This window comes from Amblyomma mixtum, chromosome 1, assembly GCF_055824585.1.
Source record: "Amblyomma mixtum isolate Tamu chromosome 1, ASM5582458v1, whole genome shotgun sequence".
Taxonomy (NCBI): Eukaryota; Metazoa; Arthropoda; class Arachnida; order Ixodida; family Ixodidae; genus Amblyomma; species Amblyomma mixtum.
Window position 1 is genome coordinate 310,274,894 of NC_143012.1, and position 18,369 is coordinate 310,293,262.

Sequence of the window (18,369 nt, forward strand, 5' to 3'; positions counted from 1 at the left end):
GAAAACTTCAAATTCAGCTCGCCTCAAGAAAGCTCGTCAGGTGAAACCAAACCTCAAAACAATGCTGGTTTGTTTTTTCGACTTGAGAGGTGTCGTCCATTCAGAATTTGTTCGCAGGGTCAGACAGTTAACCAGGCTTTCTGTTTGGATGTTTTGAAAAGATTGGGCAACAGTGTTTGGGGGAAGCGGCCTGATTTGCGGCAGACGCGTGACTGGTTTTCCACCATGGCAATGTCCCTGCTCACACAGCCCTGTCTCTACCACAAATTCGGACCAAAAATGTCATGACCCCTGTTCCTCAACCTTCATACTCACCCGACCTTGCCACGTGCTACTTTCTTTGTTTCGTAGAATGAAAAGACAGGTGAATGGAAAGCGTTTCGCTGATGTTGCTGAGGTGAAGAAAAAAACGACGGAGGGACTGTCAAGCATCAAAAAGGATGAATTTAAACAATGTTTTGAAAAATGGAATGAAAGATTCGACAAACGTATCATTGTAAGTGGAGGGTACTTTGAAGGATATTGAAGGTCTGTGCTGAAAATGTGAACAAATAATTTCAAACAAAAATAATTCCGGTTTCTTTAGGGTACCCCCTCGTACACCTCTCGAAGAATCTATCTGTTGAGGTGAAAGGAGCCACCTCCCACCACCTTAACCCTCCAGAAGCACCACCCACCACCAACCCACTTACCTCACCCTCCACAAGGCCTCCACCCATTAGAAGCCCATGCAGTAGCAAAAGAAAAAGCGATGGCAAAATGTATTCAAACATGTGCCGCGGAAAAGCCAGATGCCCTACTGAAGCACCAACCTTCAGCCACTATACCCACTGCTACCCTCGACCCACCCCCTCTCACTTTCACCCTCCAGAAAAACTCTATTGCTTGATGAGGTCTCAGCTAAGAGTAAAAGCATCAAAGTAATCGAGAGTAAATTGAACTATGTCTGATCCTCACGTAATTTTTTTTATGCATGCACTCTTGAGAAGCAGGCTCATGGAATAGTGGCTCTGTGCGTACCTTGTTTCCTTGTTCAAGCCATGCGCAGGCATGAGCATGCATTGACCATGTTCACAAGCTCCAGCACTGGTGGAGTGACCGTATGTGCACTGCAGTCTCCACTTCCGCAACCTGCTGCTTTGCCAGTGTGTGCGAATTCAAGCTGTATTCGAGAAAACTACTGTTAATCCCTGTTAATCCCGTACCCTCCAGGAGATCTTGATTGCATCTGTTAATCTGCTGCACAGGAGGTTTGCGCGCCTGCTCCGCTCAGCCGGCGAGCGGGTTCAGCAGCTGCAGACTGAAAATGTCAGCCGGCGAGCAGGTTCAGCAGCTGCAGACTGAAAATGTCTAGCAACGAAGATTAATTCCTCTGTTTTAGGGTAGAACAACAAATTATAAATTTTGTTGTAGCTGAAATTGTGTTTTCTAACACCAGGTACTATCGCGCCGGAATGAAACGCGAACACGGGAACGCGTGGCCTGTGGCTAATTTTGGTACAGCGCGCGCCGTCTAGCAGCGTCCGCGATACGCTGCTGACGTGTGCACTGGGTTGGTGGCTTCTTCCCCAGCTGCCCTGTGTGCAGCTTTTGTGCCTAGAAGTGCAGCCTTCGCTCGACTTGCCGCGGTTTGGCAATCCCCGTCTAGCTCCAGCATGGCGCTAGCCGTGTTGCCTCGATACCGACACTCGCCAGTCCACGATCTGGGCGAGCGGGATGACGTTGCGGTTTTCTCTTTCTTTGATGACCGCGTTATCTCTCAGCGCGATCTCTCGGCCATTAGACTGCCGGATGACCTCTGTCATGAACGTGCTAGTGACGGCCGCTTCGGCGTGATGTCTGTATTTAATTTTTGCATCACATACATTTCAGGAAAACGTCATTTGTGCAATATTTGTGCAATTTCAGTTGTGCTGTGAATAAAAGAGTGAATTAATTAATTAAGAGTCAATAAAAACTAAATTAAATTGGGAAACTTTTTTTTTACGGCGCCTCAGTGGCTTTGGCAAGTGGCTTTTAATTCCAATGTCACGGGCTCGATCCAGGTGGCGACGGTCGTATGTCAATTAAGATGAGATACAAAACCGCCCGTACACTGTGCGATGTAAGCGCACTTTAAAGAAACCTAAGTGGTCTAAATTAAAATTAGCCCTCTACTACGGCATCCGTCATAGCCTCTGCGACATTTCAGAACGTTTAACTAAAATTGTCGCATTTTTTTTTACGCATACACACAAGAATGATCGACCTGAGCCTTCGACATCCTGCCGAAGCAGATGTCGCTTGCACAATCATAACCGACCGCATTGGGCAGTCAAGCTTCATCATTGCACTGAGAAGTAACGCGGTAGTTAGGAGGAGCAAAAACCACATCGTCATCCTGCTAGCCGAGACCGGAGTCATGACGTCGGATTCAAAGCGATGTGGCTGGGGCCATGCCGGTGCTAGACGGGGATTGCCAAACTCGGCAAGTCGAGCAAAGGCTGCATAGGGAAGAAGCCACCAACCCAGTGCACACGTCAGCAGCTTATCGCGGACGCTGCTAGACGGCACGCGCTGTACCAAAATTAGCCACAGGCCACGCGTTCCCGTGTTCGCGTTTCATTCCGGCCCGATAGTACTCTATGTGTGGTTCACCGCTGTCTACAGTCAGCTAAAACACTAATACGTGGTCCTGAGCGGGCCAGCATAAGTGGAGCGAACCGTCAATTTGGTCTGCTAAAACTATATATTATGTACCACTGAGAAAGGTTCCCTCCTCTCTCAATCCTACTTACATAACACTGGAAGCAGTTCAAAGTCCAAGCCCTACATATGTGACTTGGTTCTGGTTTCTGTGAATATGCGACACCGCTTAAAAAGAAACGACACTAAACTACAATCAATGCTTATTCTTGTGATAATGAATCGCTTTATTTCAACACCGTGTTCTGACAGGCACTGTTTTAACCTTTTTGTAGTCTGATAAAGGTGCGCAGAATGGAACTGGTATCCATACATGTTGCAGTAGATGCATTTATTATCACATTCGATGGCCACTGTCCATGTGCCATGATTAGAAAAAGTGGAAGCACCAGACCACCCTGCTGCAGGCAGGCAAACACACAAATGCGTACACCTCTTCCCGAAGAGGCTAACGACAACACAAATATTTACACAGCCGACAAGCATTTGTTCTATGTACAAAATGTACATTGTACTTCAAAAATGGACAGCCACACCATCATGCCAGCAGGCGACTTGACATTATATAAATAGTTCTGTATGCTCACCGGCAGTCACCAATTTAATAAAGGAAAGCACTACACCATGCACCATCAAACCATCATGATAGTGGCTTTTGCAGAAAGCTCATTGCATTAGTGCAATCCTCTTAGGAGACAATGTGGCACATGACGGAAAAGTGAAGACAGTCATGAGAAAAACAGTCTTTCTTAAGAGCAAAAGTAAGCACTTCACCACACAATAAGTGTACCGGACACAAGACACAAGCAAAACAATGAAAGAACCGGGAAGGTAATGTGCCATAATATTAGTTCTCATGCACTGGCAACATGTGTTCTTCGCTTAAAGTTGTGAGGAGAAGAGCTGGAACAAAAGACATAACGCAAACAAAGTGCACTACTAAATTGTTAAAAATTTATTTCCGCCGTACATGTAAATGGGAAGCCTATAGTTGTTTCTTGACCTCAGTTAGCATTGAAGGCGGGCAAGTCTGGACTTCGTGGCCCAAGTATTGAAGTGGCTTCAGACACTAAAATGAGTGTCACGATGAATCCTGTACCCTGTTACATATAGGTCTGATCAGGCACGCAGAATGTGGCAGTGGTCTTGGACAAATCGCATCCCTGCTTGACCACACAACTGAACTAACAGTTCCACAAGGCTTCTTGCAAGATACCTGAGACGTTGTGTTCGTAAGCTGCAGTAAAGAACAAGCCATGAAATATGAAGACAGTGATAAAGTACTCATGCCCACAAATATTTCCCTTCCAGAAGCGGCGGAATGTTTTGCAATTTGTGCTGGTGTTAAAATAACTCAGTTGTTCAGCAGCGTAAGTACACCGCACTGCCTAAACACGGAAGACAATGTCTGTCATCAATTGTGAACAGTATTCATAACAAAGCATGATAATGGTGGAGCAACAAAATGATGCAATTGTCAACTCTCAACAGTGCTCCTTGGCCCCTAGAATGAACTTAAACTCACATACATGCATTCAAGTAACAGAAAAACAACACTGCATACACAAAAGCAAATTACTCATCATAACCAGCATTCGATGATGCAATCATTAACAACGAAATAATGCGCTAGAAGTAACAACAGAATAGGCAGGCAGTACACTTTACAAAAAAATGTTTACGAATGGCACTTCAACAGTATCCACCGACTGCGTTGGTACCACCTGAATGGTGTGGTGATGCAAACATGACTAGTGTGACTGCATATAACAACTCTATGCAGCACTTCTCTGAACCACAAGCTTATGGCAGTGATTTCTCACATGCTTATTGCTGCCATCCAGGTCAGCATTGTTGCACAAAGCTTGAAACACCTGTGGAACAAACACAAAATGTGGCATTTCTTACCACGTCTCCGGCAAAAGATGGCAAATGCCTGCTATAGAGTGCGGTACACGACGGGCAGTTTGAGTTGTCAAAGTAATTTTCAACATCAAACATAATTTCAGTGGTCTTGGTACTTCAGAGCACTCATTCTCAAAATATTGTGTTCTCAAACAGTGAATACACAAAATGCACATGTGAACCTGGGGTGCTGATCATTGAGCTCACACATTTCCTTGTGCATGCATACCACCACAGAAAATTATGTACTAACTGATGTAATGCAGCTGTAAGAGATGTCACCAAATCTTCAAGCTTGTTTTATACATACATACTAGTAGAATGGTTTTTTAAGCACTACATGTTCAGTCCTTATGTTACCCTGTCCTACATGGTGAAAAAGCCTGTCAAAAGGCAGGTGAAAAATAGGTTCTAACAGTAGAGAAGTTCATCCAATGTAATCTGCTGTGCAATTACATTTGCTTGTCAGCTGAACTTCAAAAGTTTCAAAACTGATGGCATATGTTAACTAAGAAATCGCCGAAGCTACATAGCGTGCCTATCGGTAACAATGGCATATGATCCAAAACAAAATATGAGGCAGCGCTATTTCTCAACATGATTAGGACTACGACAGAAACTTGTCAAGAATGTTTTTTTTTTTTCACACAACCAGCACCTAACCACGGCAAACATCGCAGAAAAAGGCACACTCCTGTGCAAAACGCGTTTCTGAGCAAAAGTCTCTGCTGTCATTCTTTTCCACACAATTGGCTGACACCACCACTGAAGCAGTATAAATCCATACGCAATAAATAAAAACAGAAGGCACAGGGAACCTGCAGATGGCAGAAGACACCCGCTTGTCTGAAAAACAGTATGTCATATCTCTAGCAATGTAGGCTGGTGTGCTATGTAGGCAACGGCGCTCTAACGTCTTCCACCGAGGATGTAGGCCGTGTCGGCAGGCAGTGTGACGAAGCCAGCGTGGATGCCGTTGGTGCCGACGAAGCCACGGATGGCAGGTCATCTGAGGGCAGCCGGCAGGCAGACTGAAACACCACTGACACACCTCTGGAATTCCTTGACCACGACACCGAGCCACGAGTTGAGTCACGTGACCTCTTGCGAGTTCTCTCCTCTATCAGTGTTAGCATAACATCCCCTGGAGTCAGGCTTGTCTGCAAGGCTCGCACCACAAACCTGCATGGAAGTATGCGTTTTGTTTCAGAAACCGAGTCCAAACAATCACGACTGGGATGTCCAAGATTTGCCTACCTATTGATTTCCTTCCCCTCTCAATTTACCGCTTGTCTACCCTGGCCAATATTCCGCAAAATGCACTAGGTGCCAGGTAACAGCTACCCTAGATCACATAATCTGGGCCTGTCTGGAGGACCCGACTCCTCCGAACTTAATAGAGCTCTGAATTCCTGAGCGGTGTCAGAACTGAGTCAGAATGGGACATCAGGAGTACAGGTATTGCCACCTCAGAAATCATTACTTAGTCCAGCCTGTAATCTACCTCAGTTGAAACTGCACAGTTCTGTTTGTCAGACTACAGTAAATTAAAGAACTCTCACTTATTAAATCGGCTTCATCAATACAGAGTAACTACAATACTTCATACCTTGAATGCTACAGCTGTTGAAATGGGTACTAAACATAGCATAATGTGCAAGACAGCATCTATTTGCTGAATAAGAGGATTGTTGCAACTATCTAAACCTTGTACAGCTTGTGCCAATATGAAGGCAATCAGTTTTACGTCAGTTGAACAAAACCAATAGCTTTTCCCTGGAGTGACGGTCACTTGTATTCTGAAATAGAGTGGCGATGAAGGATATAACCAAGAGGCCAGCTATGCTCATGTGTTTTTCGTTTGACCTTACTGCAAATATATACGAGGGGGTACCCAAAAGAAACCGGACTTATTTTTGTTTGAACTTATTTGTTCACATTTTAAGCACAGACCTTCAATCTCCTTCAAAGTATTCCCCACTTGCAATGATACGCTTGTCGAATCTTTCATTCCATTTTTCAAAACATCTTTTAAATTCATCTTTTGTGATGCTTCACAGTGTCTCCGTCGTTTTTTTTCTTCACCTCAGCAACATCAGCGAAAAGCTTTGCATTCATCTATTTTTTCATTCTAGGAAACAAAGAAAGTAGCACGGGGCAAGGTCGGGAGAGTATGAGGGTTGAGGAATACGGGTCACGCCATTTTTGGTCCAAAATTGTCGTAGAGACAAGGCTGTGTGAGCAGGGGCATTGCCATGATGGAAAAACCAGTCACCCAACCGCCACAAATCTGGCCGCTTCCACCGCACACTGTTGCTCAATCTTTTCAAAACATCCAAGTAGAAAGCCTGGCTAATTGTCTGACCCTGCGGAACAAATTCTCAATGAACGACTCCTCTCACGTCGAAAAAAAAAATCAGCATTGTTTTGAGGTTTGGTTTCACCTGACAAGCTTTCTTGAGGCGAGGTGAATTTGAAGTTTTCCATTGACATGACTGTTGCTTTGATTCAGGATTCGATTCAGGAACACTTGAGTTGTCCCCATAGCATCGTCCTTGTATGTCTTTCTTAATATTTCAAGAGTTTCCATTCAACTTTTTCCCAGCAAAAATCAAAATTTCACCGGCGCACGCTGTTCACGAAAATCAGCCATTGCAAAAACGACATTCACACAAAATAGTCGTCACTCTAAAACTCTGCCTAAACTAGTCTGACCTCCTTCAACGACGGCACTTGGCTTACTGACTTTGGAATGTTCGTTCTATGCGCTCCTAGTGGCAAAACGCGGTACCACATAAGCTTTGCCGACCAAAAAATTTAGTCCGGTTTCTTTTGGGTACCCCCTCGTAAACTGCAGTCGAGCACCTTATCCAAGTAGGTTGAGCCTGATGTGACCGCCTTCATGGTGAATCCGAGTGTACTCGCAACCACGAATTTGCATTGGTGTGGGATGGGGTGTTGGCACTACATAATATGAAGGTTGCCCCAACACTTTCAGGATCCTGGAAGACAGATAGCACTATGCACAGGCAGTCCCTCTCACCTGGGAAGGCAGCTGATAACCGGAATAAGCAAGAGGCAGAACCAGAACTGTGCAGAGGCCATGGCGTGTTGCATGACCCAGTATGGGTTCTGCAGGGTCGGAGAGTCGTAGCAGACGCTGTTGTACAGCAGAGCAAATCCAAAGTAGACAAAGAAGCTGGCCACTATGGACATCCCATGCATTAGTGTCTGGAAAGAGATGTGCCACGTGCAATGTTAGCCAGGGTGTGCGGTTCTTCCAAATTACACCGACTGCAAAAAAAAATTTTTGCAATAAAAATTTTTCTTTTGAACTTTTAAAGTTGAAACCACAAGTCATAATATATTCTAGGAGGGCCAAAAGAAGAGTACTAAACTGAGAGCAAATAGGTACTCTCCTGCGGACTGAACCAAACACTCTGTCACTGCAGTCAGATAAGACAGGTCACTACAGCCAGCAAGGGGAAATGTGAAAGAGTCCATTTTTTCACTTTGTGCAAGCTAAGCAAATGCTTTCGGTGCAACAAGAATAATGGCACCAGTGATAACCCTTGCAGACTGTGAATCTGGGCCTTCCGCAACCAAATCGAGGCTCCAACAAACACCACAGTGTCTAACAATAAATAAACTATGACAGACAGGTTTATGACAGGTTTAGAGCACAACATTCTTTCTTAACTCAGACTAGACTCCAATAAAGGTAACATGGCTGAATCCTACAGCGCTACAAGTGAGAGCTCACTTTCACTCTATTCCAGCTGCGCGTTCATAGAGCTTGACACAAATTCATCTCCCCTAGTAGCATCTCAAGCATCAGCTGCTGTCTATATCTTTTAATGCGCACATAAAAAAATCGGTAATGAGCCTGAAATAGAGCGAAGCTTATATCTAGTTCGGAATCATTTTCAACTTTCCTCGTTTTCACTGACTATAGTTAATGCTAAGCAATGACATGTTGAATGCATCTATCTAAACAGAGCACTGTAGGAGGCTCCAGCCGTACTTTTGCTCTTATATTTCTGAAGCATTCATTATAAAGACAATACCAGCTCATTTCCATTCTACTCCATAGACAAGCAGTACTGTTCCATCCCGTTATTTTAAATCCTTCCAAGTCTATGACTTAGGTCCATTCAAGTTCAATAGTGGCAGATGTACAACTCTGGCTGCAAAACAGGTACCATGAGTAGACGTGACTTGTCATATTTGCTGCATCAGTTTTCTGGCTCTTTCGCCTTCAGGCTGCTCAAGAAATCCAATTCCATGTTCTGCTTAGCACAGGCCTGATACTACATAAGATGATGACAACTACTACAATGTATTTCACTAAACTAACTAAACACTGCTAAACTAAACTAACTAACTAACTAAACTAAACTAAACTAACTAAACACTAAACTAAACACTGCAAGTGTAAATAAATAACCAGCTTCAGGAGATTTTTTTTTTTTTTTCAGAAATTTACTGAGAACATGTACAACTTAAGCATGAAAACCAGACATCAAGGTGAATGTATGCTGATGGTGTGTTTAGTTATACAAGTCAGCTATGCACTGTCGACTTACATTAAATGGGCTTCAGCAAAACATGTATGCTTCATTTACAGCATCTAAAGGTTGAATTAAAGAGTGGTTTGGAAATTTCCACTAAAATGCACTTTTATTCACTTAAAATATCTTGCTATGGTGGGCTGCACTTATATTTGGAAGATGGTGCTGTGCAAATGACTATGTAAGATTAAGATGGCCTTTTGAGGGAAAGGGGGAGTGATCAGTCCTCACTCTCAATTACACTGCTCCCCAAACTCAATATAGACATCTACAACTCCCATTTCCATTGCAGCTGCAGCAACAGCCCAAACAGCTAAGAGTGTGAACAAAAGCTAGAAGCAGAATGTTTTGGCTCATGGTTTGCTGACACAGAGGCCAGTGAGAGCAGGCGAGAAAGCACTGCTGTACAAACAAGCATGTGCCAATTTTGGTGACTTTGGAGGCCTCAAAGTCGCAATGCACATGCAGTCGGAGTGCCACTAGTGCCCCCTGGCTTTGCGGATCTTGATTGAAACTAACTCTTTGCATGTCCGGCATAGGTGGCAACCCTCGTTGTCATTGACAAAAGGCAGATACTGAAAGATTAAATTTGCAAAATTTTGCCCACAGAGTACAGAGGCTTGTTGGGAGCCTCGAGGAGAGATGAACAGGCTCCTTGGCTTCTCTGGGGTGCAATCGGGTAAAATGAGTCTCAGACCACATCTTGTGCAGACCATAATACGTAGCTATGGCGCTCTCTGTCCTCTTGTACCATTAAGATAAAATCATATCCATCACAGACAAACCGAGCAAACATTCCCACTAGCCGAGGCTTAATATAATGGAAGTCGACCGTGCAACATCGGCATGGCCAAAAGTACAGCCGCCTTCGCCGAGCGCTAGGGAAGGGTCCTCACCCAAGACTTGCACTCAATGGCAACGTGCAGCATCTGGACGCAGAAGCACGCGGTGCAAATGGTGGTCCCAAACTCCCAGATGTCCACATCGCTGTCATAGTACACCTTGTGTCGTGGTTGTGCACATGTGGAGGGCAGGGGAGGGACGAAGGTGCAGCAGGGGAGAGGGGGGGACAACCAAAGGAAACGCACATCAACTAAAGAAGGCTCTACAGCAAGGTCTCTGCCATGGCAGCAAAGTAGGGCCAAAAGCAGCAAGAATGGAAAAAAAAAATTACGAAGGAAAAATAAAGAAAATGCAGTGCACTACGTACTACTGCCCTACGACTAAAAGGGGCCCCTGTGGAAATTCTCGCCAGTCTTGTCAAGCGCATACAACCCAGTGAAGTAAACATGTAGACCAGGAAATTAGTGCAAGGAGCACAATGCCACACACACCATTAGCCTTCTGAAATTTAGCCCCCAGCTGCCACAGCTCAAACTGGTTATCACACCAAAATAGTCTGTTTACTGTACCATATGTGACAGTATATAATTTCTTCTTGTTAAATTTACTAAACTACATTAAAGGGACACTGAGGAAACTTGCATTCAATTATTGTTCTCGCCAAAAATTGATTCTCTGGATCTCTCTGGGCTATGCTGACTTGAGTCTTGCAGCAAAAGATGTATTTATGGCTAAGAAAATTGAATTTTAAAATTTTCGCGCCATCTAATTCAAACTTGTGACATCTACACCGAGAAGGACTGGTCGCCATCATTTTGAAGTGACTGGCAATGTAGCCCAGCCTCTGGGATCTGCATTCAAAAATTGCTGTCAACGCACACGGTTTACCAGTGAAATCAGCCGGCAATGGTGACACCCGTGTTTCATTTCCTGGTCTTTTCTAGCTTCTCTTTGTGGTTATAATGCGGTACACTGTTGATACAAGCCAACTTCAATTCGTCCTCAGAGTTCCTGGCAGACAGTTTCGCTATCACTCATATATGAGGGATGCAAGAATCAGCAAGAGATAAATGGTAGCATGGCTTAAGTCACCTCTTTAATTAAATGTCTAGTAAAAGCAAACAAAAACAGAAAATGAAAATTTCTTCTTATAATAGCTAACAAAATCAGAAACAGATTAAAATCGCTTTCCCTTTCCATTTTAACACACTTATATATGAAATGTGCTCCATCTCACTGCACATGCTGCATCATTAAGGGAGGACACTCAGCAGAAGAAAAAAAACGTCACAAAAAGCACTCCAGCAGAGTGTCAAAATGCCCCTGTAAGTAGATTTAACTAGCATGGATAAATCAAGAGTAGCTGATGGGGACAGAACAAATCACAGCAGCTAGGGCAAACTACAGCTGTGAGAGGATCCCTGAACAAACAGAACAAGAAAAAAGATGGGACAAGAGCAGTTAGTTGGAACACCGAGGAAGCAGGCAGACAGGCAAGTCACTAGTACTAAAAAGAGACAGTTGAAGAAGGCCAAAATTCAGCAAAGTCTACTCACAAAAAATGGCACGAAGAACATGATAATGCTCTGGTACAAGGCATCGAGCATGTTGACCCAAAACGAGTACTTGGTGTACGTCTGGGGAGTGGAGAAGAAAAAGATGTGAAGAACTACATGTTAAATCAACGTCTCCAAAATGTACTAGTTTTGCAACAACAACAAAAAAAAAAGGCCGGAAACAAAGCAATGCACATCAGTGTGTTTATGTGCTTGATGAAGCATTTGCTGTTCACGGCTTCCAATACTGATAGCAGCAATGCTCTTCACGTAATTTTAGAAGAATCCTACAAACTAAACTAAGCTAATAAGTGAAAGTGACTATTTTTGGACTAGAACGATGTAAGCACCGTTGTGAAGGAGCTTATTTACAAGGTTGCTTATTTCTGACTGCAGACGACAATCACATTCTGGGCTCATTTCACTCAGACGCACCGGAGGGTGGATGGTAAGTTTTCTGCATTCTGAATGGCTCATGGCCTAAAGAATAATTACTTATGCAACTGCAGTTCTCAGCAACTTCCTACCATTAGGATGAGTACAGATATTGTGCGTGCACTTTCAAGCGAACCATTGCAACTACTTTTACTGACCTAACTAAACTACACCTACCACGGTGGCTCACTAGCTTAGGAATTTGGATGCTTAGCCCAAGGCCATGAGATTAAATCCTGGCCGTGGTGGTTGCATTTTAGTGGAGGCAAAATGCATAAAATGCATAAAATGCCCACGCTCTGCCTGATGTCAGTGCACACTGCGGAACCCCAGGTGGTCGAAATTATTCCGGGGTCCTCCACTACAGCGTCCCTCATAGCTCACATGCACTTTCAGGACATTAATGCAAACCAAGTCTAACCAATAAGCGTTTGGTGCTGAGGAACAATGCTGCCGATCCCCGACTTTGGAACAAGGGTACCCTACATGCTATTTGAAGCAATCTGCCGAGTGAATCTACGATACTCACTTTGGATTTTCGGCCTGGCGTGTATAAGCCAGGCCTTTTGAGCAGCAGGTGTGCAGGGCAGTCCTGGTCGTAGATGCCCAGGATAAGCGGTGGCAGTGAGGTGAACAGTACGTTGTACAGCATCAGGTAGAGCTGGTCAATCATAACCGACCCTGTGAACCCGCAGTACAGCTGGTACCAGAAGAGGATGAATATGAATGCCTGGAACGCAGGGCAGACCAAATCAGACATGGGCCACACAACCAGTTATCACAGGCCAACATGATAGCTGACCTACTTTCAAACCTTTTCGACAGACCTCAAGCACACCAGTGATGCAGTAATTAAACTAGAAACGTTTATTGCAACGCTGGGAACAAATAGGGGTCACAGAAAACATAAAGAACCATAAAATAACAAGACAGAAAAAGAGATTAGCCGTTACTATCTATAAACGCTTGTTCCTTCTCCGACAGCAAAATTTTCATGTGCGTAAGTCATGTGCGTAAGCACAGGGAACAAGATAAGTCCTGCCAACCCAATTGGATCTAACGACAGTGAGCTTTTCGCATCACGACCAGAAGACTAGGGAAATCATCGAAGCCTATCATATTGCTAAGACAAAGGGCTGTGTCAGTGAGCCTTCAATTTTGCTGTCGGAGAAGGAACGAGCGTTTTTAGATAGTAACGGCCAATCTCTTTTTCTGTCTTGTTATTTTATGGTTCTTTAAGTTTTCTGTGACCCCTATTAAACTAGAAGTAAAGTTAGGGAAAGCTCAATATCAGGAATGACACATGCACGTAACGACGTAAACAGCTTCCCAACACAAGCAAAAAGCCACGATATAAACAATACATTTGTGTCTGGGCATTTTGAAAATAAAGTAGCCTGCGACAATTGACCTGGTAGTGCCAGCAACCATAAGTGAATGCATGCAATGGTGATACAGTTCAAAATGCACTAGAGAGGCGACCTACGGCATTCTTATAGAAGAAGTAGACTACAGCCCGGGCCAGCCGGTCGTAGCACCAGTGTCCATGGACTAGAAGCAATCGCTCAAGGTAGCGAAACCGGGCCAGGGCAAAGTCGCTCGCCATGACGGCCTGCATGCCTTCCTGGCCGCTGATGCCAACACCTATGTCGGCGGCCTGGATCATGCTCACATCATTGGCACCATCACCTGCAAAGACAATGTGACCAATGCTACCTAAGTTCAGCACTGCGAATGCGATGTGCTAAAATAAAATAGAGCACCAATGCCCACCTTGAGCACCCTGCCATTCAATTAGCCTATCACAATTAAAATGGCAATGAACATGTGTCTAAGAATAACCAGCAGAAATTAATTTGTTTTTGCCCTGACAGGCATCCTGCAAGCATAAATACAATAAACGTTCAAAAAAGCTTTAGCTTTTAGGGAAATTTGTTATCTTTTCTTAGTGTACGGGTGACTAGGCACCATTGGCCACTGTCTACATTTTCTTGAACTTCATATTCCATGCTCTAAGAGTGTTACAGAATTGATGTATATTTCAGCTACCAAAACTTGTGCTCTTTAAGGCTTACGTCCTCCAATGGCAAGCTGCTTGCACAGCCAGGTGCTCTTACAGTACCGTATTTTCCGGTGTACAAGACGCACCCTTGTATAAGGCGCACCCGCCATATATGCAGGCTGTCATTGAAAAAATCGGTATATAAGACGCACCCGTGTATAAGACGCACCCCAATTTACCCAGTTAGGCTAGTGAGGCTTAATTAAACATGCTTATGCGACCATCGCAAAATGCACCGTACGTGTGAGAAGTTCTTAAGCAACGCTAAGTGACTGAAAAAGGCAACACTCACGCCATACCCGCCCATGTTTTAGCACAAAAGAAAAAAAGTGAAAGAACTCTCTTTATGTCCATAACAATTTATTTTTACATAAAACCTTCAAAGCCTTCATCTTCGGATGCACTATCGAAAAGGCAACGCGGCTGAAGCATTCTCTTCGCACTACGTACTTGCAAAGGGTGACTAAAAAAAAACGTCGGCTTCTCTTGGCTTGTCTTGACAATGGCGAGAAGCGCGACTGTCGCCATCTTTTGGAATTTCATATTACCTTTGCTTGGGGCCTCCGAAACAGCCACGTGTTAAAGATCCCGGAAGTGGTCAACTCCGCCGTTTCATGATAAAGTTCACCTAAAAAAGTTGCGCACGGCGGTCCCCGTATTGAAGTATTAACCATGTTACTACTGCGTTATTGGTAGTAATATTTTTTCGGTGAAAAAGCTTGAACATGAACCTGAGTAATTTCTGAACTTGCAAAAAAAAAACGAAAACTTCGCATATAAGACGCACCCTTGTATAGGACGCACCAGCAAGATTTTTGAAAAAAAAACCGCGTCTTATACACCGGAAAATACTGTAATCGAATGATTCCACTGTCTTGAAGTATAGCAAAAAGCCTAGCACATTTCTGCCTCTAAAAAAAGCAGCAGCCCAGTACTTTCCTTTTCGTCACTACTAAAGCACTCTTACAAACTACTTTACAAATCTGCAGAATATTTTAGATCTGTGATTACTTGTGTACGTTCACTGTCTACTTTTATGGCTGTAAACCATTAGCTTTCTCGCTGGAAACATATATCAAGATGACTTAGCGATTAGGAGTCCTAATACAACAAAATTTTAACAAAAAAGAAATTCTCTCAAACCTTCGAACACAGTACTTTTAGTCTGAAAGCATTCTCTTATACATCAAGGGACTGATCAAAAGCTATTATGACATGCAAGGTGAGAATAGTCTTGTGTAATTCTTCATGAGTGCTGCTGCATATACTACGAGGTGTTCCAGCTAAAAGTAACCACGCTTTTAAAAAAGATGGAGTGTCCAAGCCCACTGAAACCAATTGAGAGCTATTGAGAGTGAAGAATAGAATAGCTGGGAGATATGTCTGCAGCAACATACCGTTTACGCAGCTTTATTTACCGGCATTATAAGAAACCTGCAGAATACAAAAGTTACCAAGTGACAGCTGCTGGTGCATATCTCATCTCTCGTCCAGTGCACATACAAAGCCTCATTAGGGACAGTGCTCCAGAAAAAAAAAGTGGATTTTGTTCCTTGAGATACTTCTTGGGACTCCGAGGTAGCATGAATCCCTCATGCAAGCTTTCGTATCATGGGGACCTTCTTTTAATGTTGGTAAAAAAAAAAGCTATGTAAATGGCACCTTGGTGCAAACACTTAACCAATAGTTTCTCAAGGCGATTGACAACTTAACATTGATACTTTATTCAAGAGACTATTTAAAAAGTTAGCTAAGTGGTCTTCAGCAATTAAGTTTTCAGAACGAAAAAAACACTGCTGTCTAGTGCGTGCGACTTTGAACAGCACTCAATTGGCTTCACTTGCCTAGAACACTCCAACTACTTGAATTTTTGGGCACATTTAGCTGGGACATCCGGTAGATATCTGCTCATGGTGCTGAATTTATAACGCTAAAGAAACTACATGGTCCACGCACACACACATAAGACAAGAGGTAGATATAAACATGTATGCCGCCTTCAAACTCGTGCAGTTTTTCCTTTTGCTACATTAAGTTCTTTTACCAGGATTATTTGAAAATTTGTGCACTGTTGCCATTTTAGAGCAGAACTGTTCCCCCTATGGTTCCAACATTATGCTTCAGCAATTTAAGCTAGTGAGCACCTGCCATTCTTCTAAACTTTCAATGTTTACAGTGTGATTTAGTAAAACACGTTGCGGGGCTAGTTGGTTATGCATTTCTTTCGTTAAAATTTAAGCAGCGCTAACTTTTAGGACGAATACACAGAGGACATGACAGGACGGACAGGACAGTGTGAGTTGCCTTCTTTTCTAGTAGAGACAATGAGGAAACAATTGACAAGCATGTGCCACAAATATAGGCTATGCAGAAACAGAGCAGGACTCACCTATGGCAAGAGTCAGCACATTCAGTCTGTCTTTAATGAGATTCACCACACATGCCTGAAAAAAAAAAAAGGGGGGGGGGGGGGGGGGGGGGGTGAGAGAGCTTAAATCAGAACCTGGAACCATGTCAAGACAAGCAGCGAACACTTTTACCTTTCCAGTCACTAATGTGGGGACATAAAAAATTCCTTGCCCTTGCAGATGAAGGATGTACTACCAACTTTCTCATGCAGAGAGATTTATAAATTTATAAGCGGCTTCTTGGATGGCACCACATTCAGAAATAGAACGTTATCGCGAAAACATTCTTGTTGCACTGCTAAACTCGGAGCTTACAGCCGGTTTGCAAACAGCAAGATAGTCTTTTAGAGCACCTCAGTGCTGGATTAGCTAATTTGGCATGGCTTGCAACACAGTGTCTAGTTGCAAATGTGCGTACATCAAGGTTCTCTGATCCTGGTAACCTCATTTTAACTGCACTCTTCCATTCCCTTTAGCAAGGGCAAATTAGCAGCTGACTTTCAAACAGAGAACTATTTGTAAAGAGCACATCAATGCAACACAGCATCATACCCCTATTGCACTGCTAAGCAAGCACACACAGGTACTCGTTTGTTATCCATTTCACTGAAACAGCAAACTTCAGCCTTTCGCCTTCAAATTGTGCCTAGAAATTTAACTCAGAGAAAGACAGCGCACAAGATATGACTAGAATTACTCCAATCGACTTCTCAACACTATGATCACCTTTTGCAGTGGTGTGGCTCGACAGCACAGCACCACACTGCACTGCTGCGCCAAACGCAGGAACAGCTGATCCGCAGAGCGCTCCAAGATGTAGCTCAGGGTGCGTCCGTCGATGACGAGTGCCCTCTTCTTTCGATGCCTGAGTGAAGCGCCGAACCGCGGCTGTGCATCGTCGCCCACTTCATCGCTTCTCGCTGGGCCACGCCTCCCAAAAAGGAAGTTGCCCAGTCGTGACAGGAGGGTGGAAAAAGAGCGCCGCCTCTGCGTATCGTCAATGTCCACACTGAAGCATGTCAGGCACCGGTCGACCTGTTCCAGGTAGAAACGGATGGTCTCTTCGGTAGCCTCCTGCAAGTGCCAGGCAAAGGGCCAGAAGTGAACAAGCATGCTTCCAGGGTTTGGAAGTGCAGCTGCTTTTTCAACCACACCAAATATGGACAAGACGCATGCTCACAGGGCATTATGGAAGAGAGCATTGCGCAGACAGCCACGTAATGGGTGAGCTCAGTTAGCTGATGCAGTATTGTTGCAAAATACCAAGGTATTTTATTGAAAGCTTTATCATAGTACCACTTTAAAAAGCATCTATACCATGCAGTGACCTATCCACGAAACACCAATTCTTAGCAGCAGTCAGTCATTCAAGTGCATGTCTTTTGACAATGTGCCCATCATCAGTGTGATAAGATTAAGCAATGTGGGTAAATGCTCACTCTCATAAGGCTGGCAGGTTTAAGGTAGTGGCAAGCCCTGCTAAAAAACTGGAAATTCTGCAGAGCTTGACAATAGTAATTTTCAAGATTTGTATCCTGTCTATTTCACCATTAAACTGACTGTTTTCTTCCCATATGAATCAATATGTGCACTGGCACAAACAAAAAATTCTTCTTGGCGTTTTTTTTACTAGTAGCACACAAAAAAATAGAATACTGTTGTACAGTACTTCAAGTACATATATGTTGAGCTTACGTTCACACTATGTCTTTCATCACATATAGTATTACCACAAAACTGAGGCCAACTGCAAGCTATAATTATGCAAACAATAAACATGTTGCATTTCAGGCAAAATTGACTATTATGAGCAAAAAATTTGCGCAGCCACAGCAGCCATTATCATGCGCACTAGACTTATTTAAAGAACCGTAATAATGCTGTTATAAAAAGTGCCATAAGCT

The 18,369-nt window shown here is 43.7% G+C and overlaps 1 protein-coding gene across 2 annotated transcripts in view; it reads right to left on the reverse strand.

Annotated features, from left to right (window-relative positions):
- Positions 1–2,999: 2,999 nt before the first annotated feature.
- LOC149372411 (phospholipid-transporting ATPase VA-like) overlaps positions 3,000–18,369 on the reverse strand; it is a 122,006-nt gene continuing 106,636 nt past the window's right edge. For both annotated transcript variants that reach the window (XM_089566880.1, XM_089566878.1), the window contains exons 16-23: positions 17,192–17,539; positions 16,447–16,501; positions 13,482–13,684; positions 12,525–12,725; positions 11,561–11,641; positions 10,058–10,162; positions 7,634–7,821; positions 3,000–5,772 (exon numbers count right to left, since the gene is read on the reverse strand). In XM_089566880.1, the coding sequence (XP_089423006.1) occupies positions 5,481–5,772; positions 7,634–7,821; positions 10,058–10,162; positions 11,561–11,641; positions 12,525–12,725; positions 13,482–13,684; positions 16,447–16,501; positions 17,192–17,539 (1,473 nt within the window). In that variant the 3' untranslated portion in view covers positions 3,000–5,480. The remainder of the gene's footprint in view (positions 5,773–7,633; positions 7,822–10,057; positions 10,163–11,560; positions 11,642–12,524; positions 12,726–13,481; positions 13,685–16,446; positions 16,502–17,191; positions 17,540–18,369) is intronic.